General features: G+C 37.9%; 6 protein-coding genes and 2 pseudogenes across 11 annotated transcripts; 3 read left to right on the plus strand and 5 right to left on the minus strand.

Moving 5' to 3' along the window:
• LOC18793357 lies at nucleotides 71-1,700 on the minus strand (annotated as a pseudogene).
• LOC18793034 (probable S-adenosylmethionine-dependent methyltransferase At5g38780) lies at nucleotides 1,864-3,439 on the minus strand. Its single transcript, XM_007226149.2, has 3 exons — nucleotides 3,252-3,439; nucleotides 2,514-3,176; nucleotides 1,864-2,273 (listed from the first exon to the last, which is right to left on the minus strand). The coding sequence occupies exons 1-3, from the start codon at nucleotides 3,309-3,311 to the stop codon at nucleotides 1,926-1,928; spliced, it is 1,071 nt and encodes a 356-aa protein (XP_007226211.1). The 5' UTR covers nucleotides 3,312-3,439; the 3' UTR covers nucleotides 1,864-1,925.
• LOC18792559 lies at nucleotides 6,958-8,542 on the minus strand (annotated as a pseudogene).
• On the minus strand, nucleotides 9,113-12,939 carry LOC18792569 (tetratricopeptide repeat protein 5). The gene is made up of 13 exons (XM_007226333.2): nucleotides 12,617-12,939; nucleotides 12,151-12,260; nucleotides 11,945-12,055; nucleotides 11,789-11,846; nucleotides 11,610-11,699; nucleotides 11,187-11,281; nucleotides 10,923-10,976; nucleotides 10,699-10,836; nucleotides 10,505-10,562; nucleotides 10,267-10,381; nucleotides 9,969-10,038; nucleotides 9,730-9,801; nucleotides 9,113-9,541 (listed from the first exon to the last, which is right to left on the minus strand). Exons 1-13 carry the CDS (start codon nucleotides 12,783-12,785, stop codon nucleotides 9,425-9,427), a joined length of 1,257 nt encoding a protein of 418 aa, XP_007226395.1. The 5' UTR covers nucleotides 12,786-12,939; the 3' UTR covers nucleotides 9,113-9,424.
• On the plus strand, nucleotides 14,081-15,687 carry LOC18792743 (GDSL esterase/lipase 6). Its single transcript, XM_020555249.1, has 4 exons — nucleotides 14,081-14,367; nucleotides 14,496-14,641; nucleotides 14,778-15,243; nucleotides 15,337-15,687. The coding sequence occupies exons 1-4, from the start codon at nucleotides 14,094-14,096 to the stop codon at nucleotides 15,573-15,575; spliced, it is 1,125 nt and encodes a 374-aa protein (XP_020410838.1). The 5' UTR covers nucleotides 14,081-14,093; the 3' UTR covers nucleotides 15,576-15,687.
• Nucleotides 17,081-18,044, plus strand: LOC18793618. Its single transcript, XM_007225842.2, has one exon. It carries the CDS (start codon nucleotides 17,174-17,176, stop codon nucleotides 17,744-17,746), a length of 573 nt encoding a protein of 190 aa, XP_007225904.1. The 5' UTR covers nucleotides 17,081-17,173; the 3' UTR covers nucleotides 17,747-18,044.
• Nucleotides 18,714-21,628, minus strand: LOC18792264 (repressor of RNA polymerase III transcription MAF1 homolog). Of its 4 annotated transcripts, none has more exons than XM_007225725.2 (11): nucleotides 21,505-21,628; nucleotides 21,190-21,269; nucleotides 21,029-21,099; nucleotides 20,880-20,929; nucleotides 20,545-20,618; nucleotides 20,396-20,458; nucleotides 19,940-20,027; nucleotides 19,481-19,543; nucleotides 19,328-19,407; nucleotides 19,127-19,198; nucleotides 18,714-19,013 (listed from the first exon to the last, which is right to left on the minus strand). In XM_007225725.2, the coding sequence occupies exons 2-11, from the start codon at nucleotides 21,219-21,221 to the stop codon at nucleotides 18,947-18,949; spliced, it is 660 nt and encodes a 219-aa protein (XP_007225787.1). In that variant the 5' UTR covers nucleotides 21,222-21,269; nucleotides 21,505-21,628; the 3' UTR covers nucleotides 18,714-18,946. The 4 variants fall into 4 exon arrangements, with proteins under 4 accessions (XP_007225787.1, XP_020415708.1, XP_020415679.1 ...); XM_020560119.1 differs by having other exon boundaries at nucleotides 18,715-19,013; nucleotides 21,490-21,605; XM_020560090.1 differs by having other exon boundaries at nucleotides 18,715-19,013; nucleotides 21,481-21,604.
• On the plus strand, nucleotides 22,266-26,552 carry LOC18792157 (sulfhydryl oxidase 2). Of its 3 annotated transcripts, none has more exons than XR_002270749.1 (12): nucleotides 22,266-22,833; nucleotides 23,042-23,066; nucleotides 23,150-23,242; nucleotides 23,724-23,905; nucleotides 24,103-24,172; nucleotides 24,274-24,342; nucleotides 24,464-24,537; nucleotides 24,620-24,770; nucleotides 24,975-25,015; nucleotides 25,327-25,473; nucleotides 25,548-26,069; nucleotides 26,163-26,552. XR_002270749.1 is itself a non-coding variant. In XM_020559814.1 (12 exons), the coding sequence occupies exons 1-12, from the start codon at nucleotides 22,613-22,615 to the stop codon at nucleotides 26,182-26,184; spliced, it is 1,530 nt and encodes a 509-aa protein (XP_020415403.1). In that variant the 5' UTR covers nucleotides 22,268-22,612; the 3' UTR covers nucleotides 26,185-26,552. The 3 variants fall into 3 exon arrangements, 2 of the variants coding, with proteins under 2 accessions (XP_007225749.1, XP_020415403.1); XM_020559814.1 differs by having other exon boundaries at nucleotides 22,268-22,833; nucleotides 25,548-25,982; XM_007225687.2 differs by having other exon boundaries at nucleotides 25,548-26,552.

The raw sequence follows: 26,914 nt of genomic DNA on the forward strand, positions 1-26,914 counted from the left end.
TGGACTTCTGAAAGCATGACATGAAATCATATTCTAGTATTAAAAATATGCAAGGTTGGAGGCAGGGGATTATTGTGAAAACGACTCAATTACCCCCACGCCATATATAAGGTTGGAGGCGAATGTGAAACCCTTCTTCTGGTACAGGGTTCATGCCGCCTGCAATCTTGGCGCATGGATTCAACACTTGAAATTTGTACCTAGTAACGAGGCGATGCAAGAAACAGAGAAGCTGGAGTCTCGCGTATTCTTTTCCAGGACAAATTCGAGGACCGCTGCCAAATGGGAAGTTAGAGTGAGCCTGTGGAGCTTTTCCATTCTCAAACCTGCTCGTGTCAAACACTTCCGGTGCACCGAAATTCTCGGTGTTTTTGTTTGTGCTGCTTGCGGACCAATACACCTTCTACCCTTGTGGAATTGTATAGTCTTCATAGGTGAAGTCAGTAATGACCCTCTCTGAATGTTCCTTGAGAGGTGGTACTAGCCTCATCACTTCAAGTGCCACGCTCACCCAGATTCTTTTGACCTTGCAATATGCAGGGTTAATTCCAAATCTTTAGTAATTAATGAATTAATTTAAGTTATCAATATTAACTAATATAAATACCTGTTTGGACTTTGTCACAAATGTCAGGTCCTTCACCAAGATATTTGACAAGGAAACTTGTAGCCATGGAAGGCGAGTGAAATCCACCCATCATCAAGCCCATAACTTTATCAGCAACTTCATTCTCTGGCATGAACCGCCCAGTGGGATCCGGATTAAACAGCAAATGAGACATGATGTCATTTATTTTGATCTCATTGGCACCACTGGACATAGCTGCTTTCTTCTCCTTATTCAGCAGCATACATTCAGAGGAGTAGTATGCGGCCCTGAAGTGATGACATTGGTCAATCTGGTAAGCTTTGCACTGCGCTCTTGATTGTCTTGGAGTCCAGTAAAGAAGCTAGATGATAGAGTCATCACAAGTAGCTGAGCCAGGTGATACACCTCAACTCTGCTTTTGCCGTCCCAGTGAAGCTTCAAATGTTCCTGAACCATACAATCCATACTCACTGCGTTTCGAACCACAGCTTCAGTTTTGAGAAAACCTCTGCTCGTGATGTGGGCGCCGAAGCAACTTTTTTATAGGAAGAGCGGAAGAGCGGAAGAGCTTCTGCATGGACTGTGGTTTCCATGACAGAAACAGCTTTTCCTCTTTGGAAGAAATGAATTTGTGACCGGCATTGCCACAAGACACCACAGTTGGCTCCCCCAATATGTTGGTTTTGAAGAGTTTCGGAGGGTGCTTTTACATTCTGTACCCTGCAAACTTTTCCTGTGTCTGGTTAAGGAAGGCAAAGGTTTCACCGATAATTGGCCATCCAAAACTTCCTGGAGGAAGATTGGCTTTGGAAGAAGCATTGGATAATTTGAACTTGAAAGCATGAAAAATGAGAGCCACGATGAATGACGTGGGAACGATTATAGATAAAGGAAGGAGGATATTCTCCATGGTTGATGTGATTATAACTCGAGATCAAGTTTAACCAGTAGCAAATTAAACCTAAACAAATATATTAATCATGCAGAGATGAGAGAGATGCATTGCAAGGCTTGTCAAGCTACTTTCGATATATAATCGCAAACCTGATGAGTCCCTCACTATAGAATTCTACATGAGCACTTTTAGTTTTGATTTGGATTGCGGTGTTTGTTTCTATATTTGGGCTTCAGGTTGTTGGGCCTAAACTTAAGTGCCCGTTTGTCCTTTGGGCCTATCTTGTTTCTTCTGTCTTTAGGGGCCTAAACAAACAAAAAAAACATTGTTCTGGTTCGATTATTGTTGGTATAATGCCCGTGGGCCGTGCCAGAGAGCAAAAATCTTAAGCCACACAAGGTGAACTCATTTGTTTCTGAAAACACCCAATAACATCAAATCTTAGGCATTGCCATTCCCATTGCGCTTGAGAATTACAAGAAGCACATGAAGTGTCGGCATATCTGTGTCCAGAAGAAGAACTGAAGGCTTTGCGGCTTTGATGGAGCACTGCTCAAACAGTTCCTCAGTGACATTACTTCCAAAATGTTTCCCAATGATTCCCTCAAACACAGCCTTTATGCCTGAAATACACTGTTTAGGCTCAGTCTTCATCTTTGGGTGGCTTATTGCCTCCATTTTCTCTATCTTATACTCTCTGTTTCTCTCTATGATTGCCTTCAACTCTTCAAGTGATGGAAAATATACAGGCAAGTTGAAACAGTCCACTTTCTCCTTGCTCACCAATCCCTGCATGCAGTACACGGCCACCAATTAGAAATCAAATATTTCAAAATACAAATACATCTTTTGTGTCTTTATGAAAATGACCATGAACGCAAATGTTGGTTAGGTCAGTTCATCTTGGCAATGAGTCCACGCCCTCTTAGACCTAAGTTCGAATTTCTTCTCTCTAAATTAAATTAATTTAGAGTAATTAAATTATCACTTGTATTAAATAAAGAAAATAACAATGAACTGATTAATTACCATGTTGGCCATGCCCATCAGGGTTGATCCCAAAAGTTCAAACTCCAAAGCACTTCTGGTTTCAGAGAACAAAATTCCAACAGGCAGACCTGGTATAACTAGTGCCATCAGCCCTCCACCCACAAGTTCATTTGCTCTTGCTTGCAAAAACAACCCCATATCATTAGCAAATTGACAAGAATAAGCCTCTGTAACTTCTCTGCTGCTGTAGAGAATCTTCCCTGCATTCCATGCAGAGGAGGTTCTTTCGGCGACCGGTTTCGGCACTTGTGAAAGCCAATTGAGTGCACAAGATGAGTGTACAAAATGAAGGGAAGCCTTGGGAAACAAGGGACCGTGAAAAGAACCAGGCACCCCAGCTGCAAAGTAGGGTCTTTGGCTTTGGGGTGGGAGTGATTTAAACAGAGTGTTGAAATCATTGGAGACTAGATCACTGAAGAACACCTGAAATTCTGGGAATGTTTGGGAATTTTGTGACCCTAATTTGGGTTGAACAGCTTCTAGTATGGTCTGCACTGCAAGAAATGTATTGGGTCCAGTAGCACAGCCTAAGTCTGCAATACGAAATGTGTTTAAAGAATCGGAAGCAATTAGTTGTTTGATGTCAAGCTTCTCAGCTATTTCCTCTTTGATAATTTCTTGAGCAGCTTCCAAAGCTCCCCTCTGTTGTAAAAACCAGGACATCGATTAACATCTTGAAAAATAAAATAAAATATAAAAAAAGAAAAGGAAAAAAACCTGATAGGAGGAGTTCTGGGTGTAGCTTTGTGGTCCAGTTCCTTCATTCACTGCATCCATCTCTCTCTAGCTCTCTACAGTATGACTATGGTTATGGTGATGGGGATCTGTTATGTGGTAGCAGTAGACGTTGAATCTCTTTCTTATAACTTTTTTGGTTTATACTTTCAGACAACTTCCTTACACATACTGAGTGCTTTTGAAAACATCCAAAACTATGTGTTTATTTAGAACTTGAAACTAACGCACTTATCATCATAGAGGACACCTGGAACGCATGTGAGGTCGACCATGCCATGTGGTCCATCCAAGTGCTAGCCAATCAGTGAAGAAAGATTAATATAATTGAGGAAAGGTTGTATTTTCTCACTTTAAAATTTTAAATACAAATTTACTTCTTTATAAAATGAGTTCTAATGACTTAGAAAAAAAAACCTCAAATTTTCCTGCATTTCTCGGACATGTCAGCTTTTAATTATTTTTTATATTTATATTTCTAAACTGGGTTTAGCAGTGTCGTTTTCTTCTTGTCTCTCTCTTCTCCTCCCTTTCCTCGCTCTCATCTTCTCATCACAAACAAACACCAAAGACATGGTTCTTTCTTCCTTTAAACTTTCTGGGTTTCTGGGTTGCTTGTTCCTCTGTCTATCTTTCCTTTAACACACCTCCCAGATCATGAAAACAAATGAAAATTTCAAGAATTTCAAGGAACATAAGAATGGGGAGTGTCGAGGGTGGGGTTTCGATGTTAAGTTTTAATTTTCCGTTGCAGGTGCGATGAGTTCTTCTTGTCAATGCTCACAAGAATTGGGTTTTCATTTTCATCTTGTTATTAAACTCTGAATTTGGTCCTTTTCCTTTTCTATGTGCAAGTGTTGCAATTAATTGGAAACAATACCAATATATTGTCTCCAATTGCAGCCTACACATATGGATCATATCATGATGGGATTTGAGAATTCCAAACAAGTTTTAAATTGGAGAATTGGAGCCTTTGATTGGGATGGTGGAACGACATTGAGGTTTGCTGTTGTGAAATTATTGCAAGGGCACAATCCGCACAAGTAATATAGAGACAAGTGAAGTGTAGTTCCCACAAAAAGTGTAATTTCCTTTTAAGTACCAATTATGATTTATTTATAAATTTATTTGAACAATTGATTAATGAAAATGATTGATTTATTAAACTAAACTAAAACAAATATGAAAAATAGTAATTTAATTAACGGTGGAAAATCAAGTTGATTAGATACTAGAGCATCTGATTTCACCATAATCAATTCCACTTAATTCTTATAGCCAATTAACCCTCATTACTATCCATGTTGACAATTGGTTTCTCATAATTCATTTGATATCCTCTCTTGGGCTCAACTAAAAGTATTATTAATTAACAATCCATTCTCTCTTGAGCAACGGATTTAGAAAATCAAAAACTCATTAAATTCTATAAGAACCTGCAAGAAAACTGTATGAGTCATGTTAGTCCCTCTCGAGCACTCATTCAAGACATTATATTTTTTATGAGAAGCAAACACCAAACATCTCCTCTCAGTCTCCGTTTGGATCATCAATTAAATATTAGCTAAATATTTAAAGCATTAAGAACAGTAACAAATAATCAACATGGAATAATAATCAGAAATTAATATAACCATAAAAATTAAGTATTCAGGATTAGGCTACATCGTAGCCCTAATAAGGAAAATTAGTTCATAACAAAAGAAAACAAAAACAAAATAATTGTTGTCGTGAAACCAATTTGGCCGATGGGCTTGATCTTCAGATTCTCCATAGCAACACCTTCGTAAGCTCCAAAAGCACTGCAACAGCAAACAATTGGCTCGCTCTCTGATATATTTGTGGGTGTAGTGAAATATGGTGAAAAGTATATGGTAGAAAAGATGGTCCCGACTCTTAGGTTAAAGCTTTATATTTATAAGCCAAGGAAATCCTCCAAAAATAAGAAAAGACACTATCTAATTATGAAGTAGAGGAATAATAGGAATATTGAGAAAGTCAAAACCCACTTTGATAAAAGAGAAAAGGTGCAGCTGTTATTTGGAAAAAATTAACTCCAACTCAAAAAAGGAATTAGGAAATTGAGCTTGGGTAGAAAAAAAAAATAGGAGAATAGGACTACGGTTTAAGCGGATCTTGGCAAGACTAGATAGGCCCAGGTGACATTAATTCAATTCCAGCCCATTATAATCTACAAGTTTCTCCGTATGTCAGCGACGCTTGATAGACCATAAGCACCAAAAGTAGGCAAATACATGAGATCGTTTAGTTTAGGCAAGGTTTGTGTGCTTCAACAAATTCATCAAAGAATTCTTCTTCATAACCCATTGTAATACAAAGATACTGACCATTTTCCTTTATCATTGAATCAACCCAATAAATTGAATAAAAGAAGTCAATACCACCACCTCCATGTATGTATGCATTTTGCTTGCTCATCAGCAAAAACCGATAGATTTTGACATCTGATCTCGACGGCTGCACAGGCAACAACTACATACGAATTCAGCTCCAAAAAATAATGGTAACTTTTCTAACTCAAACTCTCTGGCGTTGGTCATTGAGACCAATTGTTGGTATAAATTGACACATGTACAGATGCACTCTACGTGTTTTATGAAATGACAAAGTGAGTTCTTGAGATTTCGTTGAGTTAATAATTCTACCTATTTTGATCCCTTAAGCTTCCAAAATCATAGTTTTAGCTCCAAATCCTTGCTAGGAATGGTTGCCTATAAAATCTTCACTAAACACATTAAACTTACCAATTTCACATGAAAATAATGCAAATAGAGTAGATTATATATGAAAAATAGGAATCTATCATTTGCCTTGTGATAGGTCTAGACAGTGAGTGAGGTATACTAGGCAAAGAACCACACTAGCGCAATGTCGATGAGGAAAGAGAATTGAGTTCTTAGAGGTGGGAATTAGGAGAGACTAGCAAAGTGAGTTTAAGTGAATTAATAATTAAAGGGTATTTTAGGAATAATGGTGGGTGAAAAGAAATGATTATTTTAGGAATAATGGTGGGTGGAAAGGAAGGATTGTGTTTTCTCAAATTTACATGGTGAGTGAAAAAATAGGACGAGAGAGTAGAAATAGCAACACTCTTTTTTATTGAGAGGTACGATAATATACTAAACTCACACACACTACACAAATACTAAGACTCGAACCCAAAACTTTACCTAATTACTCAAAATTAGTGTACAAGTGGATCCTTTACAACAGCACTCTTAAACAATCACATTTTGGGATTAGATGCCCCAATAATTAATAATAAAAAATAGATGCCACCCACCTCAGCCCTATTGGTCCTTAAACCTCAATTGTTTTATGGGTTGTAAATAATGTTTGTTTAGACAAGCATGCAACATTTTACGGGTCTTGTTCTATGTCACCTACCTCCTCTGTAACATATCACAGTGTTAACAGCTGCTGATCAGTTCACTTGGTGGACAGGACAGGACTTTTATTTTATTTTGATACAAGTAATATTAAAAGAGAAATCGAATATAGAACCTTGAATGGAAGAATAATTTCTTTTAACTACTCAACTTGTAAGCCCCTTAAACAGGACAAAGCATCTTAGCTTATGCTTATATTCAGATTCAACAAACAATATCATCACAAACAAAATAAATTACTTTTACAGCAGACTAATTGCGCTTAACAAGGACATTCAAATTTGCCAAGTTCTTAATGCGAGCAAACCGAGGTGACTTGGAGAATTCTTCAAGCTTGTCCGAATATCTCTTGAAAAGTTCATCAACATTGAGGTCGGATCCGAAATGCTTGCACAGGATGTCTTCCATTGCAGCTCTTGCATGAAAGCAGGAAACTCGAACCTACTCAGCACTAGAAAGCTTTGCTGGGAAGCGCATTTCCTCCGGCCTCTCAATACTACAACCAAGTTTTTGTTTTTCGTACCCAACAGTATCACTCCTTCAACTTCACTAGCACTTGGAACGTAAATGGGTAGATTGAACGAGTCCACAGCAGCCTCACTTAACAAGCTCTGCAATCAATTACCAAATATACGGCCATTAACTAAAAGCACAAGTAAAAGACAGAAATGGTCGTAGATGTGGGTTGAGCCAGTTGGTCAGGGTAGTGAGCCCATCTCCTTGCACCAAGTTCGGATTGCTTGTATCAAAAAGAAAAGTACAGAAACGGGAAAATAACAAATTATGTAGCAAATTGATATTAGTACTTAATTTGAGCCTGGCCTTTACCTCTTTGACCATATCTGCAAGTGCATCTCCCAAACACTCCAAGATATTCATGAGCGTTGACTCTGAAGGGAGGCTTGGCTCTGGCCTGCAGGGCATGAGAATGGCCAGCAACCCATCATCCGCCAGTTCTGCTGACCTTGCAGTGAAGAAAGCCTTCATGTCCCTCGCAAACTGAGCAGCATAAGCCTCTTCAACTTTACTGGATTCATTCCTCGCGTACGTAATTCTTCCCTTGTTCCAAGCCGGAGACACTTCTTTAGTGACTTCTTGGGGAACCCTAGTGAGCCATTGAACTGCAAAAGAGGAGTGCATTAAGTTCATTGAGGCCTTAGGAAATAGCCGGCCATGGAAAGAACCCGGAACTCCGGCTGCCATGTAAGTCCTGTCAATTGGGAAGGCTTTAAACAGAGTGTTGAAGTCGTTGGCAACATGATCGTTGAAGAAGACTGGGAATTCTGGCAATTGGGTTTCAAAGCCCTGAGCTTTGAACTCAAGCTTCACAGCTTCTATGAGGGTCCGGACGGACACAAGCAAAGGTGTTGGGTCCAACTGAACATCCAAGGTCTGCAATTTTAAATACTGGTGTGATAGTGGTGGCATTGGAATTTTTATGAATTGTGAGCTTTTCTCGGATGCTATTTCTCAACAAGACCTTTGCTTCATCAAACCACTCTCCCTACCATCAAAGTCAGTTATATATTTTCATCATCACAAATTCATACTTCATCTCGACTTTTCAAGGGATAAAAAACAATATATGAGTCTCTTGGAATATAAACAGTTAGCTAGCCTGGTTTTAGTGGGAGAGACATATATAAACCTGGAACTTGGAATTCTGCTTGTAGCTGTTCAGGCCATCGCCACCATTCATTGCAACGGAGTCCGCCATGTCCTGATACTTAAGGTTGACTCTGCATTTTGTATGTTACAAAGTCAGGTTGTTTCATTTTTATGTAGATTCTCAAATATCAAAATGGTTGGGCATCAATCATGCCAAACTGATTAAACCAGTTAGTTGATTTGGACCGTAATGGCTGGTTTGATTTGGTTTTGATCAAGAAAAAAGTCAAATAGTTTAAGCTAAACCTAATGGCTTTACAAGAATAACCTTAGTCATTATCACCATGCAAAATAAAATTACTTGAGCACAACTTGAGAGAAGTCCTCCATCAAAGTTCAAACCCATGTAACCCCATCCATTGATCTCATTTTCTTAATTCCAATCATTTTCTTGCTAAACAAACCACATGCAAGAGAACAGTAAAATGTAAAAGTCAAATGACATTGGCACTTTTGGACTCTTTGGAGCGCGCATATAATTGTTCTACACCTTCAAATATCAGCCCACAAAATTGATAATCTCATCCAAAAATATGTTAGGATTAAAATGTCCCCAAATAGAATTGCAAAATACCCCTACCCTCCAAAATTAGAAAGTAGATGAAATGGATATCATTATTTTCTTTAATTTTCTATTTTTAATTTTCTGTGCGATGAGATAAATTTTTTAAAAAATATTTACGGAACCGTGGCTGGAATGGCATTAAGTTGGATCTGAATTGGGATTAGTTTCACACGTCACAGCGTGTAGGGAGATAAATCGACGGTTCAACTGTTTGATATGCTCAAATTGACAAAAATAAATAATTGAGAAACGCATTTTGAATGTAGATTCTCTTCCACGTGCAATCCAAACATGAGCAAGCTCCATCCAAATGCAAGGCCGACCGAAAAACCCATCAAAATATACTATTTTTCTATTCTCTCAACTTGGGCAACAACTTTTACCCATGTACCTTTACCTTCTTCATCCCCTAATCTATTCACAAACATTACAGCAAAAAAAATCAAGAGCAGGCAAACAAAACCTCAACAGAAGTACTCAACTCACAAAAACTTCACTCGAGACCATTATCATGGTTTGTGTTGTGCATAAATTGAGGTACGGACTGCTTGGTGAGGAGTCAGAGCCTTTCCATTTACAAGCATTTGTTCTATGAAATCCACACGAAATGATTTGAACTGGTACAACTGACAATAGCATCGGAACAAGAACAGAATGGTTATGTACGTGGGTAAATAATTAATACCGTTGTTAATGAAAATCAACAATCTTAAAATCCACAAATAAGACTGCATTCAAATTAGCATCTATTTTATTACTCAATCTTTTAATCAAACAAAAACGAAAGAATGTCCAAATTAGTTAAATTAAGAACCTTTTCTTTCCAAGAAAAATTCACATGCCGATGAAAAGGGTCCAATATTGTCAGCTGATCTCCTTCTTTGATCTGTGAGAACAAGGTTCAATTTGACTCTTAAATCACTTAAAATGATGAAAGACAAAGCATGTTTGCTCGATACATAAAAAGGTCAGACACAAATCCATATTTGGAATGTAAAGAAAGTACCATGTACTTTCTATTTCTCATTTAATTCTTAAGCTGCTAACTCTTACCAAATCATACTGAATGCCATAAACGGACACAACGAAGCATATTTGATTTGCATCACATGCCAAATAATACCTAAAAATGAGAGAGAGAGAGAGAGAGGATAAAATGGTCAAGAACAAAGCTAAAAACCTAAAAATACAGATGCACTCAGCACCCGGCAATCTCTCACACACACAGAGCAAGTTCATATTATCAAGCACTTTAATTACACTGCATCACAGTTCTACATATTAGCAACAGAATGAAAGAGATAAATTTAGGTATTTAAGCAGATATGCAAGGTGCTTCCAGAGGACTTACAGTGGAGCAACATTCTCATGCTTAATGAAGAATAACACTTTTCCTATTAGTGCTACTGCTTTGTTCAGACCCTCTGACAGAAGATCTACAGTAGCTCTTCTGTACGAGGAGTTCACTTATAGAAGATGCAAACAAGGAAAATCAGTATATCCCCACGATAAAAAAGGACAATGGGGCAGATTCAGTGAAATTCACAAATCACCATAAACTACAAACATGAAAGATTAAGGAAGCATACAGTTCACAGCAGTCAGAGATGATGCTAAAGATGCAAGTCGTTTAGATCTAGCATGTCCCTGTGAAACAGAACAGAATCCATAAGAACAAGTACATGTTGTAGAATGGTGTCTTTCAACCAGTAAACTACTTAAAAAGGGAGGAAAACGCATTGAAGACCCCAAAATACAAAACTTGCAACGAGAAATGCATTACCCTTAACAAATTATCTAACTTGTCAAGAAGGTTAACAATCTTTTGAACCTCCTCCATAGCACTGAGACCAGGATCCTTTAAAGCGGCAGCTTCAAATCCAGTAAGGGCCCTTTCATAGTTTTCTAGATATTTGTTTACCTAAAATCAGAAACTCAATGTTATATTTGTTTTGAATAGAGGAACTTGTGAGTGATTACATAAATCAAAAGGAAAAATAAACTTACAGTGGCAGAGTTAAAATATAGATCTGGATTGGACTTCATTCTTTCATCCTTTTCCTGATATGTAATATTAAAAATCAGAACATCTTCCATACTACCGGTCTGACTGGTGCCTTCTCTCCAACCCCAATTTGATGACCCAAGAAAGATTCTTGGCCACACTCACTGAGGTTGGTACATTTGACTCCCATGCAGATGACCCATTAGCGCAGATGACTCATTAACAGGAAACAGACCTCTAAGGAAGTTCTTACTTTACACACTTACAGCATTTTGGTATGCCTTCAAAGACTTCAGAAGTTTGGCGTGGTCCCAAGCTCCAGTTACAAAGAAACTTGTAAGACATGCATTTCCAAGATTATCTGTCAATAGGGTTAGACAATGTTAGGTAGAAAGAATAAACACTAATCTCAAACAATAAGCGTAGAAGCCAAACAAGGGCTTAATTTAATCACTTCAAAATATTTTTATTATGCATGTACAAGATGTTGATGTACATCAATATGCAACCCAAAGAGAAATGATATCATCTACCAGTCAAACTAAGCGAACCAAAAGGAGACTAGCAAGCATCCAAGGTAAATGGCAAAGCAAACTAAGCGTAATGTGCCATACGATATATCCAGTATAAATCTTACTCAAAGTTGAAGAATATAGAACTTTTTGAGATGGTCGAATATGAGATCTTACACCAAGAATTCCCATCCTTCACATCCAAAGTTATGGCTTCCTTGGCATGTTGAATGCTTTCATCAACAAGTTCTGCCTGATTATCAGTACCTAGAGACAGGGATGAGATTTAGATAAGCACAATGACGCACACGCCATGAAAGACAACAGGAAAAATGAGTTGAGAAACAAAAGGTTGCCTTGAGCCATTTTCCTTTCGAGCATGGACAGTTGACAAAGTATCTGTTTGTTTGGACCCTGTACAAGACCGAAAATAAGTGGCTATCATAAAACTTACAGTAAAATGAATTGAGAGGTCACTGTGATGAAAACACAGAAATCAAATCAATGACAACCTTGCTTAGTGCAAGAGTAAAGCAGTTCTTGGCTGAATATAGATCTCCCTTCTTCCAAATGCAGTTAGCTAAACATAGCCAAGCATCTGCAAGAGATGGATTCAACTTGACCTGCAGCGTTGATTAATCTATTTCAGGAAGTGAACTTCGGCTTGAGCATTACAAACATGCTGAAATACTGGAAAATACAACGCATTGTTGCTTACAGCTTTTGAGAGATGATCCTCTGCTTCTTTTCTATAGTCCGGTAAGACATCCAATATCTTTCCTCTCAGATATTCGTATTTTGCACGCTGTGCTGGAAGTTTCCTTTGCTCTGGTAAAGGACATAATGTTTGACAATTAAACTGAATGACATGCGCAAACATTACAAATATAACCAAATAACAAAGAAATTTGCGGTGCAACAATTTAAACAACCAAAGAACCAAATAAGACCAACCATAAACTAGTTTTGTCAGTATCCCAGATTTATAGGCATTATCATTGAAACGAAAAACACTTCTATTTCAACCAATGTAGCCCAAATTTGGTCCTCCAAAGTTCAGACAAGCATATCAAGGAAAAACCCATCAAAGATAAAGGCACAAATAAGCTTGAAAACACAAAAAGGACAGCTTTTCAAATGGTTTTCACAATAGGTAAAATGAAATGGGCACATGGAAATATTACCAGGAGGAATGGAATCGAGGAGGCTGAGAGCGAGATCGGATTCGGCATTCAATTTGGCGATTTTGTCATCTGGGTTGGGCGGAAAGTAAGTGTCTCGAACTAGGTAAAGCGCTTCGGTAGCTCTGGTGGCTTTGACCAGAGCGTCGTCTTCCACTGCTTGACTGCTCATCGCTCAGGCACGCACAACAGAGCCAACTGTGAGAACGCAAGAAGACGGGTTCGGAACGCGTCGTTTTGGCCTGCCCGAAAGATTGTAGCTTAAGATAAAATGGTGACCCAAGGGAGGGAGTGTGGAGCCTATTGTTGACTACTGTTCTCGTGGATGTGGGACAGAAAGCCCAGGTCGATGATGACTGTCTGTTTGTATCTGTTGCCTGCTGGATATTACAAACGACGTGCAATATTTACCGGTTAAACGCTTGTCGTTTCCTTTGGGCCTCCTTTGTCAAACGTGCGTATCGCGAGAGAATGTGTCGCGAATGAAATGGCCGGCAAAGGCCATAGGCCTGTCTGTGGAGTTGGGCTGCACTATTAGCTTAAGTGGGCTACCCTCTAATTTAATTGAAGTTTAAGAAAATAAAGATGACTGATAAAATAAGAAAATGAGACAACAAATAGAAGTTACATCAAGAATTTAGATTTTTTTATTAATAAAAATGATAATGTAAATTACTCTAAATTAATCTAATTTATATGGAAGGAACTAAAACTTGAGTACAATGGGATGGACTCATTGCCTTAGCCAACTCGCATTCCACAGCGGATTCTCTCTTTCCTTTGTTGTTTGTTTCTAAAATCTCAACTTTTTTTTTTTTGGAGGACCTTTCCTATTGAAATGGGCAATAGCATATTAAACTCACACACACAACACAGATGTTAAGACTCGAACCCAGAACCACTACACTAATGGGTCCTTTGCAAAATCTCAACCATTTAAACAGAAGTAAATGCAACATTTTATTTGTTTTGCTAAAACAATATTGCTTTGAAAGCGGAAGGACGAAAGAAGTCCCATCTACAAAACTCAATCCACAGAGAGACAGAGAGAGAGAGAGAGAGAGAGAGAGGCACACAGTAATTGGATAATTTGTTTAGATTATATTGAAGGGATGGATCAAGCTGATCTTCTTCCATCCAAAATAGAATTATATGAATGGAGCAACTAATGTTGTATGATGAACAAAATAAATTGATAATTAATTAATTATAAATCAATGAGAAACGAATGTCTAACAAAAACAGCTTTGTTTTGTGGCGGCTAGCTACCTACCTACTGATAAAGGTACTGAATAATACTGATGAAAAATGAGGCTCTTGATGCACACCGCACCATGCTCGTGCATTCTGTTTCATAATTTGTCTCCACTTCTTCACCTTCCTTTCTTTCTTTTTCGCCTCTTTCATGGCCTGCATAGCTTTCCCTTTCCCTTCTCTAATTCATATGTTCTTTGTATATGTATATATATATATATAGCACATGGAGAAAGTGCAAGTGGTCTTGATCATGATGGTTAGACTAGTTTTCTTTCTTGCATCTATATTCTTATCTGTTTCCTCGGCAAAACATTCTCCGTCCAGTGTTAACGTTGTTTCTGGGATCTTCATCTTCGGAGACTCAATCTTCGACGCCGGAAACAACCACTTCAACAAGAACAGCACCGCTCAAGCAGATTTTCCCCCCTACGGCTCAACCTTCTTCCACTACCCAACTGGCAGGTTCACTAATGGCAGAACTGTTGCTGACTTCATTTGTGAGGCCTACCTTACCTATAATTAAGTTATATTATTACTAATTTTTATCATCAAATATATTAATCAAGTTATTTTCTTAAATTATTTGAAAATGGTTTTATATTATTTTGTATGTATATATGTGCAGCACAATTCATGGGCATTGATCTTCAAAAACCATATCTTGAGGCACGGATTGAAGTTCTCAATGGAAGCCTCAAAGATTATCCCTCCAATGGCATTAACTTTGCCAGTGCTGGCAGTGGTGTTTTGCAGGCAACAAATCGCGATTTGGTAATAAAAATCATACTCTTTCCATGGAATTTGGAGTAATAATATCCATCAATATCTAATAAAGTACTGTTTTAATTCACAATTTTGACAACATAAACATCTTATGTAATCACGCCTATATATATGTGGATGCTAGGGCGTGACCTCACTCCAGGAACAATTACGACAATTCCAAACACTGGTGGAGCAAAACCAGGTTAACAAAACCCTAGTCCAAAACTCCATCTTCTTGTTCGAGTCTGGTTCCAACGACATCTTCAGCTACTTCATCCCAATTGACCCTCCAAAACTTGACCCCGACGCCTATGTGCAAGCCATGCTAACGCAAGTCTCAAAATTCTTGGACCAAATTTACAAACTCGGCGCTCGCCGAGTCTCCGTATTTTCACTGGGACCTGTTGGGTGTGTCCCAGCCAGGGCCCTCTTGCCAGGCACACCCATTGATCGATGTTACGGGAAGATGAATGCTATGGTCAACAAATTCAACAAGGGTCTAGAAAGCTTGGTCAACGATATGCCTTCTAAGCACCGCGGTGTGCTCAGTGTTTATGGTGCAGTCTATGACATTGTTCAACACTTTCGAGCCACTCCTACACGTTACCGTATGGAATGTTCTTTAAATCAATTAATCACTCTGTATACTAAACTAAGACGACATTGATTAATTAACATCCTAATTATGATTATATGTGTAGGGTTTTCGGACGTATCGAGTGCATGTTGCGGGGAAGGTACTCTAGGGGGAATGATACAGTGCGGCAAGGAGGGCTACGGGCTTTGTCCAAATCCCAATGAGTTTCTGTTCTGGGATTATTTCCATCCGTCGGAGCGTGCTTACAAGCTCTTATCCAAGGCCTTGTGGGCTGGCAAGAAATCTCGAATTAGACCTCTTAATTTGAAGACTCTAGTCAACATTAGCCTCCCTCATGTTTGACCAAAACATTTGATGAGTAAAATGACATGTTATTGTTGGGAGTTTTTTTTTTTAGTCGGACTCATTTAACACCTCTAAATACATCCAATATTAAGATTGTATACGAAATAAGAGAATAATCCCACGTCTTATCAAAGAAAATAACAAGAACAATATCCATTTTTTATTGTATTTATTACTTTTGTTTTTGTAAATATATTGTCAAATTCTTTTGGCCTAGCCCATAGCAACATTACAACAATCAAATTTAAAGATAAATTTGATGTGGACATGCGACCAATTTAAAGTATGTACTGGCTAGCTAGGGCACCACATGTTTTGTTGGTTAAATATCGTTAACTCATTGAATATAAATATATTCCAATGAAACTCCAACATAAATGAGTAAATTGGGGAAAAAAAACTCTCTCTGAGTGGGCGCGGCTTAATTATTGTTTGGGATAGGATTAGATAGGCTGTCCGATGTCGATAAAGAAACAATGACACCTTGCATTCTTTGTTTCGTTAACGTATATGTGGTCTTCATCTGCAGTCCTATATACTGTGCGATCCCATCCAACATAGATATATCATTCATCACAAAGACACATTCTCAACTGTTAGGCATGGCTTGTGTGAAAGCCCACCGACAAACAATATGAAATGGCAGACATTCCAACCTAATTTGTTCGTGTATAAACTACTATGTATTTCAAGTTTTAAGTTTACGTTTCAGTTTTTATAATCAAACCCAAGAGATTATGGTGGAGTGAAAACTAGTCTACCAAACTCCAAATTCTTGAACTATCTAAACTGTGAAACTGTCGAATTTAAAACGGTCAACACCACAAAATTCTGAAGATTATAGAATAATAATAACTAATTAGAACCAAAAGACACCAATTTAAAAATAAAAGAATAAAAAATTTCATCCATGGTTGAAAATCATCAGCAAGAAGTAAACTTGAACAGTGGGATGAAGAAATTAAAGCGCAAGTTCTTCAATCAGAAAAAATAAACTGCAAAGGACAAGGGTAGGCAAACCATTAAACCCTCATGTTTCCTATGATTAAGGTGTACTTTTGGTGCGTGTTGACACCTCCAGTTGGATCTGGCCCAAAGTAAACCCATGAAAAGACATTATTAAATAATTAATTAAATGAATTGCTAGAAAATTTCCAAGCTTCTAGTAAACAATTGAGGGCAGTGAGTCACCACCAACAGCTGGAAACTCTCAAAGTGTGGAAGGTAATTTTTGGGCCCCACACGCATTCACAGCGAAAATTCGCATGACAAGGAGGAAGAGGCACGAGGCATCAAAGTTTGAAACACATGCTCCTTCGCCTCCTTTTCCCAGACGCGCATTTTTCTTTCCTCTTTTTTATATTTTGAACTTTTTTGGTAAAATACCAAACAAGTTACACCCACACACAAACTTCCACAACTCCTATTTTTAAAAGCACATGATTTTATTTTTATTTTTATTAATTTTATAATATGAAATATTCCGACTTTGATTGACTCCCTCTTTCCCTATATATAGCCCCCCTCCCAACGTTTTTCCTCCCAAACCAACCAAACCAACCTTCTAACCAATTTTAATTCGTCACAAGTCTAGAATGGGAAACTACATCTCATGCACTTTGGCCACGCCTCTGATCAAGAGCTCCAAATCAGCAAGAGTGATCTTCCCAAACAGCGCCGTTCGACAGTTCCGGGAACCGATCAAAGCGGCGGAGCTCATGCTCGAGTGTCCAGGCACCTTCTTAGCAAACTCACAGTCTCTCCACATAGGCCGCAGATTCTCCGCTCTCGGTGCCGACGAGGAGTTGGAGTTTGGCAATGTTTACCTCATGTTCCCGATGAGGAGGCTCAGCTCTATAGTCACGGCCGCAGACATGGCAGTGTTCTTCATGGCGGCCAACTCAGCGGCCAAGCGCATATCTGGCGGCAAGGTCAGGATCTTGCCCGAAAACGGCCGCGAAGGAGGAGAAATGGTAGGAGTGGAGAGCGGGGAAGAAAGTCATGATGATCAAGATCAAGATGGTAAAGGTGATCGAGGTCCACTGAGGTTGAGTTTGGATGGAGTTGAGGGGTTGCAGGTGGCAGAGTTTCAGTATAGGTTAGCTGCCTGTAGGTCAAGGAAGCCTGTATTGGAAACCATCAAAGAAGAGCCGATTTCTTCAAGATAATTATGATTTTTCTTCTTCTTTTTTCCTTTTTTTAAAATTAGATCAGGGAATTAATATCTTATTAATTTGGCTTGTAACTGTAATGGTGGTGGTAGCTCTGAGGTTATTTTTTCCAAAGAGAAGGGTGAACGGGAGAGATAGATTTGGTGTAATTTGGGGGAAATGGAATATAGTTAAGTATGTGACTTTGGTTGGTGGATAATTAATCACCGATTTACTATAATTACTATTGTAAAGATTTACACGTGTTTGGTGGAGAAAATAAAAGTCAGATCGTAGATGGATTGCTTTCATTTCACATTATAGTTTTTACTTTAGTCAACAAAATATCAAATCCAGATCGTGATTAAAGTAGCAGATTAACAAGATAACTATGCCAGTTTATTATAAAAAATGAGGTGAAGAAGACTGGTGCTATTCCACTCGTCTCTCATCCACCACCTTATCCCTTTTAAAAAAAATTTAGTTGCAACTTAAGCTTGTCAATGTTGTGATTATGAGTTTTGTTAACATATGTTTTGTCGTTATGTTTCATCCAAAATGGTGTGTTGTTCCACGAGATCATCATAGTAGCAGCCCCGTTGCAAAAACTGAAGTGTTTTTGCTGGCAACTTAGGTTACCTATTTCTTTTCGACTAAAGGAAGTTACAAAAAAGTTACTTTCGAGAATAATAATCTACAAATTCTTTTAGTTTTTCAGAGTTGGAAAAGTTTTACCCATATATATCATATTGTTATTGAGATGAATCCATTTATAGTATGTGTCCTTTGTGCTCTTTATTCTCATTGATCTAATAAAATTCTATCGCATTTTTATCCCAAATAAAAAAAAAAAGTTAAGCTGTTCCTTTTAGAGAGCTGCTCAACTTAAAAATAGCAGTTGGTTTCTGACTAGAGCATTTAAGCGAACATAGTTATATTACAGATAAACCGGTTTACAGAAGGAATATCGTGTGCACGAGTTGTCTGATATGCATTGTACACGCAAGCCTGACATTCAATTTATTGAATTTGACACAGATTTACATATAGCGTTAGTCTAACGCACATACGATACAAGTTACAACATCCATGTTGGCGAGAAACAGCTAAACCTAATTCTCACGCCTCCGAGTATGGGCCCTAGAGCTTTTACATAACTACATAAAGGTTGTCAAGTATCTTTGACATATTAACCAACGGACCAGCAGCAGATTGCGCTCAAATGTCCATGCCATCAAAAATTTCTCCATCTTCCTCATAGCACAGCCCATCAGCCACCAAGTTACTGCCAAAAACGAAGAATAAAACATAAAATCCGTTAGCCAATTGGTAATTTTTAGGAACATTGTTAAATTTTAATATGACTGTGACCGTTAAATTTTAATATGACTGACCCACCTTTCACAACTGAGACGGAAACTCACAACACGTTTAAGTTTTCTATTATAGAAAAAGAAGTTGAATGACCATCTGAAGGAAACAAACGAAACGATGTCAACGAAACATACACGAGTAAGAGGTTAGAGTGATGATGATACATCAACATCATGATCTGTGCAGCATGTGTAAATTTCTCAAGCAACCAAAAGGATAACTCACACAGCTCCTCTCTCAAGAAACGGATCAGCGTCAGAGTCGGGAATGTAACTGTAAACTTCACATTCTGCTAATCTAACGACCTGCAGTACAATGCATCAGACAATTGCCTCCTGGAACAGTTTGCATTCCAACTTCTTTTGAAAATATGCTTACCTCATCCAAAGCCTTGTACAAAGCTTCCAGCAAGGAACTGCCCTCATTGGTCTCTGTCCATTCCTGAATTCAATGGTCCCAAGAAACCAGAGAAAATGATCAACAAAGTCTTCGGCATAACAAAGCCTTCAGTATTCTATAAAAACTAAATGTCATGACAAATGACAATGCACAAGACTCGGCATCTAGTCACCAATAGAACCGAAAGTGAGAGAAATTAGAAACCAACTCTTCAGTTAATGCAACAAACAATGAAATACTGTGCATTCATGAAATGTCCGAAACAAGTCAAGGTATCAAAGAGTATCAACACAAATTATTATCAAGTAGGAACCAATCGACACATCTGTCAGACAAAGTTACATTTGTGCAAAAAGAGAAAATGCAAGTAGGTGACATGGTATTCTATCATTCATTACTAACACAACAAAGTAAGCACAATTGTTAGCACAGCAATACCTTTGATGCTTCAAACATATAGGTATCGAACATTTGCTTAAAACTGTCCCAGCTTTCCTCTGTGAAGAACTGGTGAGCATTTACTGCACTGGAAAACCGCAAAGATGTAGGCAATACCACAATACAAAGATACTATTTTTTTAAATCCACATAAATGCATCAGAGTTCAATACGATCCATAGTGATAAGGTGCAGAATCAAAAACAAAATCCACCACATAAATGTTCAACATTTGAGACTTGGGAAATGGAGAGACTTGAACTCTCAGCTCCATGTAGAGCGACAGTTCAAACTGTCTGTCAAACCTCTTGACAACACTCCCAATGCAAACAGAAGAGGATTATAAAGTGGGTTGCCACGTCGCCCAATAAGCTGACAGTGGCATTACCCATAATCCTCTTGTTCAGGCCTCCATGAAACACAAGATGTTTAATACAGTACAAGATACAGGGATACCTGAAGTCATAGTCCGGATACAAGTGATAGAGTGTCAAAACCAGGTAAATCAATGTCTTCCGGCTGGAATGAACATAAAGTATTAAAAATTAAACACCCATGAGAAACAACCTGCAACTTTCCAGATCTATCTAGTTAACATTGGTCACCTGGATCTGGTCAGCAGGAATTCAGCAGGTGAGGAAGAGTCAGTGTCCGAAGATTTCCCAAGATAATCAAGAATCTGATATTTAAACATAAAAATAATCAAGATCAAGATGTCTTACAAGAAAACCTTCGGTTGTTGTTTAGAAACAGATGTGCAGAAAACAAGGATCACGTAATGATATACACAAACATACAGATGATACATATACATATTATCCATGTCTCTGTATTTGGAGCAAAAACTGAGAGGAAAGGAAACACAAAATAACAAATGTATACAGAATGATAATAAAGGAAAAATAAAACATATTAATTGTTATATGTAACCTGATCTTACCTCATTCTCCAAACTGAGAGACAATTTCTTATCCGATCCCGTGTGTTTACCTAGTAATTAAAACATAACAGAAACTAAATCCTTCTGCAACAATCCACAAACACATTTTCAGAAAAAGAAAAAAAGAAACCGAATAATTTTGTACTTACAAGAGTAAGCTTCAAGACAACCATTAATGGTTCGCCCTCCGAGATTCAAATGACTAAAGAAATCATTTAATCTGCAAACGTAAAGCCCAAAACGTTATTATATTCACAAAAACGCAGAGAATAAATGGGTCTAAATTAAGCGGGGGTTACAGTAAATCTACCGTTCCAACGGGGTGTATTCCAAGAACTTCATACTCAGTGAATGTCGAAGGCACCCTATGATTACAGAAAATTGGAGATCCTGTAAAATAAACAAATACATCAATCACATACGAAGAACTCACAGCACATACAAGCAGACATCCAAATACGAAAATGAAAACAACAAGGAAAAAAAAAAGCATACTTAAGCACAGAAACTACAAGCAAGCATTTACTGAGAATTGGATAAAGCTATAAATACCACAAATAAGCAAAAAAAAAAGTAGATTAAGAGGAGCAAAATGACGAACCGGAAGCACCTTAGAGGAAATTACCAGAATTAGGGGAAGGATCCAAATTGGCCGATTTAGGGTTGGGTCAGAACGGGATCCAGAGGTTTCAGACAGCCCCAAAATTCGAATATTCCCAAATGTGAAAGAGAGCTCTCAAAGTCAAGCCTACCACAATATCAACGTGTGGGTCAATTATTGGACAAGGGCCACGTGTTTATCGTTCGGATATTGACCACAAAAGAAGGCCCGGCCCATTTGGCCATCTCGTCAACTAGGGCAATGGCCTTGACCGTCCATGTTACAAATTTTATTGGGACCCAAAAGGCCTATATGTTACAAATTAAACCTTTCCAAGCTCCAAGGACTTCATTTTTTTTGGTTCTTATTGTTTTGATTGGAGCAAAAGCTTCCAAATAGGTTTTTTTTAAATTTTTTATAGGAACTTCCAAATAGGTTGGCTTCCGACGAACTAACACCATCACCAACTTTGTTAGAAAATGTAACAAGTAAAATATGATAATATAATATTGAAATATAATTAGAAAATAAATTTTCATTAAGATTGATCTAGTATTTAATATTTCGGCCAATACCAAAGTTCGACTCTCATTCTCATTTGTATCAAATAAAGGAAATGAAATGGTCGTAATGACTGAATAAAAAGACAAAATATGGTTAACCTCTTCGCTGATAAAGAAATATAAAAAAAAAAACGTATATTAATTTATGCCACCTTAAATTTCTTTTATAATCTTTACCAAATAAATAATAAAAAATTCTTTTAATAATAATAAAATCTTAAAAATCAACCTAACATGGAATGGAAGAAACAGGATGATCCAAAAACTTGAAAATTGAGTAAAACCCTCGTGAGCACTTGCATTCGCTGAGCCCCGTAGCTGTGGTAGCAATAGCAAAGAATACGTAAAGCGCACCCATTTCCAGTGCCCACCACAGCACATGACTAAACCTTGAACCTCCTCCTCCTCCTCCTCAGCTAATTTTTTAACACAGACACAATCTCGCTTTCTCACTCCGCAGATCTCTTCTAGAAAACTCATAACTCTCGCAAAAGCCTTGCTCTTTTTTTCTAAACGGTTTTTATTTTGATTTCTTCATTTTTGGCTGCTAATAGTCGATCCAATTTCTCATGTCTCGTGCACTTTGGCTTCTGATTCTGAGCCTCTTTTCGTTGACCTTCACACTCTCCGCTTCTTCTTCCTCGTGGGGATCGCGCTCGATCCTCCGTGCCGTCAATACAGACAACGCTGATGTTCACGACTACGCCGTCGAATTGAATGCCACGAATTTCGATGAAGTCCTCAGAGACACCCCTGCCTCCTTTGCCGTAGTCGAATTCTTCGCTCACTGGTCAGCTATTCTGAATTTTCAATAAACCATTCGTTTCCACGCTCGATTTTCTCTTTGGTTTGAAGTGTTCATTTTTTCACTGTTACTGGAGATTAGATCTATTAGAGACTAGACACTTATTCTTTTCACTAAATTTTTATTTTTTACTCGCTTATTATAGCTGTTGTTATGAGAAGTTTAATCCTTTTGTTGTTATTTGACCTCACAGGTGTCCGGCTTGCAGAAACTATAAGGTATGCTATAAAATACCCCACCTTTGTGTTTAACAATTTCTGATGGATGTTGTTTGTCTTATTGTTTATACTTCAATTTGCAGCCCCAATATGAAAAGGTTGCGAGGCTTTTCAATGGGCCTGATGCTGTGCATCCAGGGATCATATTAATGACAAGGGTGGACTGTGCCTCAAAGGTTTATATCTCATGTGTTGTGTCTCTTAAGTTTTCTTTTCCAACGTTCTTCTCCCCATGTGGTGTGGTTACTTGATTTCTTTTGCTGTAAAAGATGGCCTATTTTCTGAGCAGTGTTTAGTGAAGGCTGGGGTTGCCTTTCTGTAGGGCGGTTGGGGAGGATAGGATTGCAATTATTTGCTCATAGAATGATCTGTAAGAGTTCCAGGTTGAAGTAAAGAAATAAATAGGTTCTTTAGAGAGCATCTAGTAATGTGAATACACCATTAAAAGAGATAGCTCATCTTCCATAGCATGACCTAAAGCTTCATTCATATTTAACTTTCTAGTCTGCATTTGTGTAATTATTCTGATGTTTGAGACTGGTATTTTGCCATCTCTTTTGAATTCGCATATTACTTCTTTTCTGTTTGGTTATTAAATTATCAAGATACATTGCTTGGTCCTTAGACCCTACCTTTTTAACTTGTTTGGCAGTACAGATAAATACCAAACTCTGTGATAACTTTTCTGTGGGTCATTATCCTATGCTCTTTTGGGGACCTCCATCTAAATTTGCATCTGCCGGTTGGGAACCTACACAAACCAAAAGTGATATACGTGTCATTGATGATGGCCGCACAGCTGATCGATTGCTTAGTTGGATCAACAAGCAAACAGGCAGGTATGATGTATTTACATCCATTATCAATTTGACCGAAATTCTTGTTTAGTAATGCATATTTTATCCAAAGAAATCGTCCTCGATATTTAGCACTTCATTAGAATCAGTGCGACTTCATTGAATTTGCCATGCATTTCAATTCATTAGTTGTAGTGTCCATTTGAGCTTCACGTTTCTAACACTCCTTAAGGTTTCAGCTCATTCGCCTTGGATGATCAGAAATTTGAAAATGAGCATCTTTCGTCAAATGTGTCGGACCCTGGGCAGGTTAGCATTGCTATAAAGTTGTCTTACTTCTAAGTTCTAACAATTACAGTAGATTTCTTTAATTCAAAATATTAACTTTTGCAATGCATGACTTGTGAAAGATTGCTCGGGCTGTCTATGACGTTGAGGAAGCAACATCAACTGCTTTTGAAATAATCTTAGGACACAAGGTATACCTTTTTTCCCCCTCTTTCCACCCATCTGGTGAGGATTTGTTGTTTATTTTTTTGGTCATTTGTCCACTTTATTATTTACAGATTTCACTATTCTTGTGTATGCATGTTCTTCCAGATGATCAAATCAAATACACGGGCTTCATTAGTGAAATTTCTTCAACTTTTGGTGGCTCATCATCCTTCTAGGAGGTAAAAAAGTCCAATTATTTCATTCCTCTTTACCTTTGTAATATTTTTTGTTTCATTATTTCACTCTAGATAATTGTATTAGGTGCCGAAAGGGAAGTGCAGAGGTACTAGTGAATTTTGATGACTTGTGCCCACTAGATATGTGGTCAGCTGACAGACAGGAAGACCAAGATGCACAGGCTGCTCTGGGGAATTTTCAGATTTGTGGTAGAGATGTTCCTCGAGGATATTGGGTAGGTACATAAAAATGCTGTATTTGACAGGAAAAGATCAGTTAATAATAATACCCTGTCTTCTCAATCTTTGTTTCTTGTAACTTCTTATCCATAGTTTCCTTTTCTCTTTTTCTTTTTCTTTTTTTCATAATTCTGTTCTTATTTTTATGGATATGGAATAGATTACTTATTTTCTTTGCTTTCTTTGGGTATTCTTCACAGATGTTTTGCCGTGGCAGCAAAAATGATACCAGGGGCTTTAGGTAATGGTTCATTACCAATATTACCAAAAAGCTGTTAAGTGGTTATATCTAGGTTGTTCTTTTGTATGCCCCTAAATATATTAGAATTTTTTAATTTTTTATGGTCAGTTTGTGCATCTGACTATTAGGTTGTGAGACCGTGAATATGATCCAGGAAACATACTTGACCTTTTAAAGTTAATTCATTAAATATTTGTTAAACTAATGTCGTTCCAATAACATGTATATTACAAAAGCATCATTTCAGAATTCGGTTGGTGACATGCATTTGAGTTGTTTTTCTTTTTCCCTCCTTTATTTTTTGGGTGCAGCTGCGGATTATGGGTTCTTCTACATTCACTTTCAGTTAGAATTGAGGATGGAGAGAGCAATTTTGCGTTCACCACAATATGTGATTTTGTGCATAACTTCTTCATCTGTGAAGAATGTCGCCGACATTTTTACGATATGTGTTCAAGGTAACGTCAACTGGAAATAATGCATTTTTAAAGTTTAAAATTTCTTTTATCTAACTCAATAACTTAAATTTCAGTGTTTCTACTCCTTTCAACAAGTCCCGCGACTTTGCCCTTTGGCTGTGGAGTGCTCACAATAAAGTCAATGAGAGATTGATTAAAGAGGAAGCCTCTTTAGGAACTGCTGATCCCAAATTCCCAAAAATGATTTGGCCTCTTAGGCAGTTCTGCCCATCTTGTTACCTCTCTCGTAGCCAGAAAAATGACGGAATTGAATGGGACCAGGATGAGGTGTTCAAATTTCTGAAAGAATATTATGGGAAAACGCTTGTTTCTCTTTACAAAGACAAGGGTATTAATGGGAATGACGGGACAAACAGGGTTCTTGAAGATTTGGTGCCCTCAACAAATGCGATTGTGGTGCCTCTGGGGGCTGCATTGGCTGTTGCTGTTGCTAGTTGTGCATTCGGAGCGCTTGCTTGCTACTGGCGTTCGCAGCAAAAGAGTCGGAAGTATTTCCACCACCTTCGCTCTTTAAAGAACATTTGATAAACTCTTTCAAAAAGGGATAAAAGAACCAGAACTCAGTGGGAGAAAGGGTAAAAAAAGAAAAATCAAAGAAAAAGGGAGAGTGAGAGATTGTCTGGAGGTTTTTCGATTTTCTTATTTGTTTTTCTTCCACCAAATTTCAGGCCAAGGAGAAGCTGGAGCTAGTTTTGTTGCAAGGGCAAACCTGCGCACAGACAATAAGGTGCGCAGCAGACGGAAGTCAGGCTCCTAGTAGGAAAGCAGATACCGACTTGTACAAGATGGCCTGCCGAGGTCCTCATCTGTACTCTATTTGATAGCTTTTCTTCTTTCTACATATAATGAGGACTGTACAGATTTATACAATCTTAAAATTTTGGAAGAGATCGTTCTAGATCCTATGCGGCTTTGTTTTTATCTGTTTTCTGCATGGATCTAGTCAAAAGATTGGGGAAACCATTGTCTTGATAGACTATACATTATTGCTCTTCAATTCCTTTTATATCCAACATACTCGAATTTCTAAATGATGAAGATGAAATGTACGCATATGAGTGTTACTTCGTGCCAATGATTTGTTGCAAAAGCTCTTTTTGAATGTGTGCACCAAACGTATACTAAACTGTATCGTAGTGAGACTCTCTCCATTCAAACGGAAGTGTTACGAACAAGATTAAAAGTATGCGAAATTATGAGCAGAAATTCCATGAATGCATAACACATAAGATGGATCTCTCTTTTCATCAGTCAATTTATGCTGAAATAATAGAAACGTATACTGAAGTTTAATTTTCTCTTTTCTAGATGTGAGAAATGGATTCATTTGAAAATAATGGACGTAAAGTAAGTTTACGTGGGTTAGACAGTTGGTCAAGGCAATGTGCCCGCCCTTTACTCGCGAATTCAAACCTGTGCC

Source organism: Prunus persica, chromosome G1 (assembly GCF_000346465.2).
Source record: "Prunus persica cultivar Lovell chromosome G1, Prunus_persica_NCBIv2, whole genome shotgun sequence".
Classification (NCBI taxonomy): Eukaryota; Viridiplantae; Streptophyta; class Magnoliopsida; order Rosales; family Rosaceae; genus Prunus; species Prunus persica.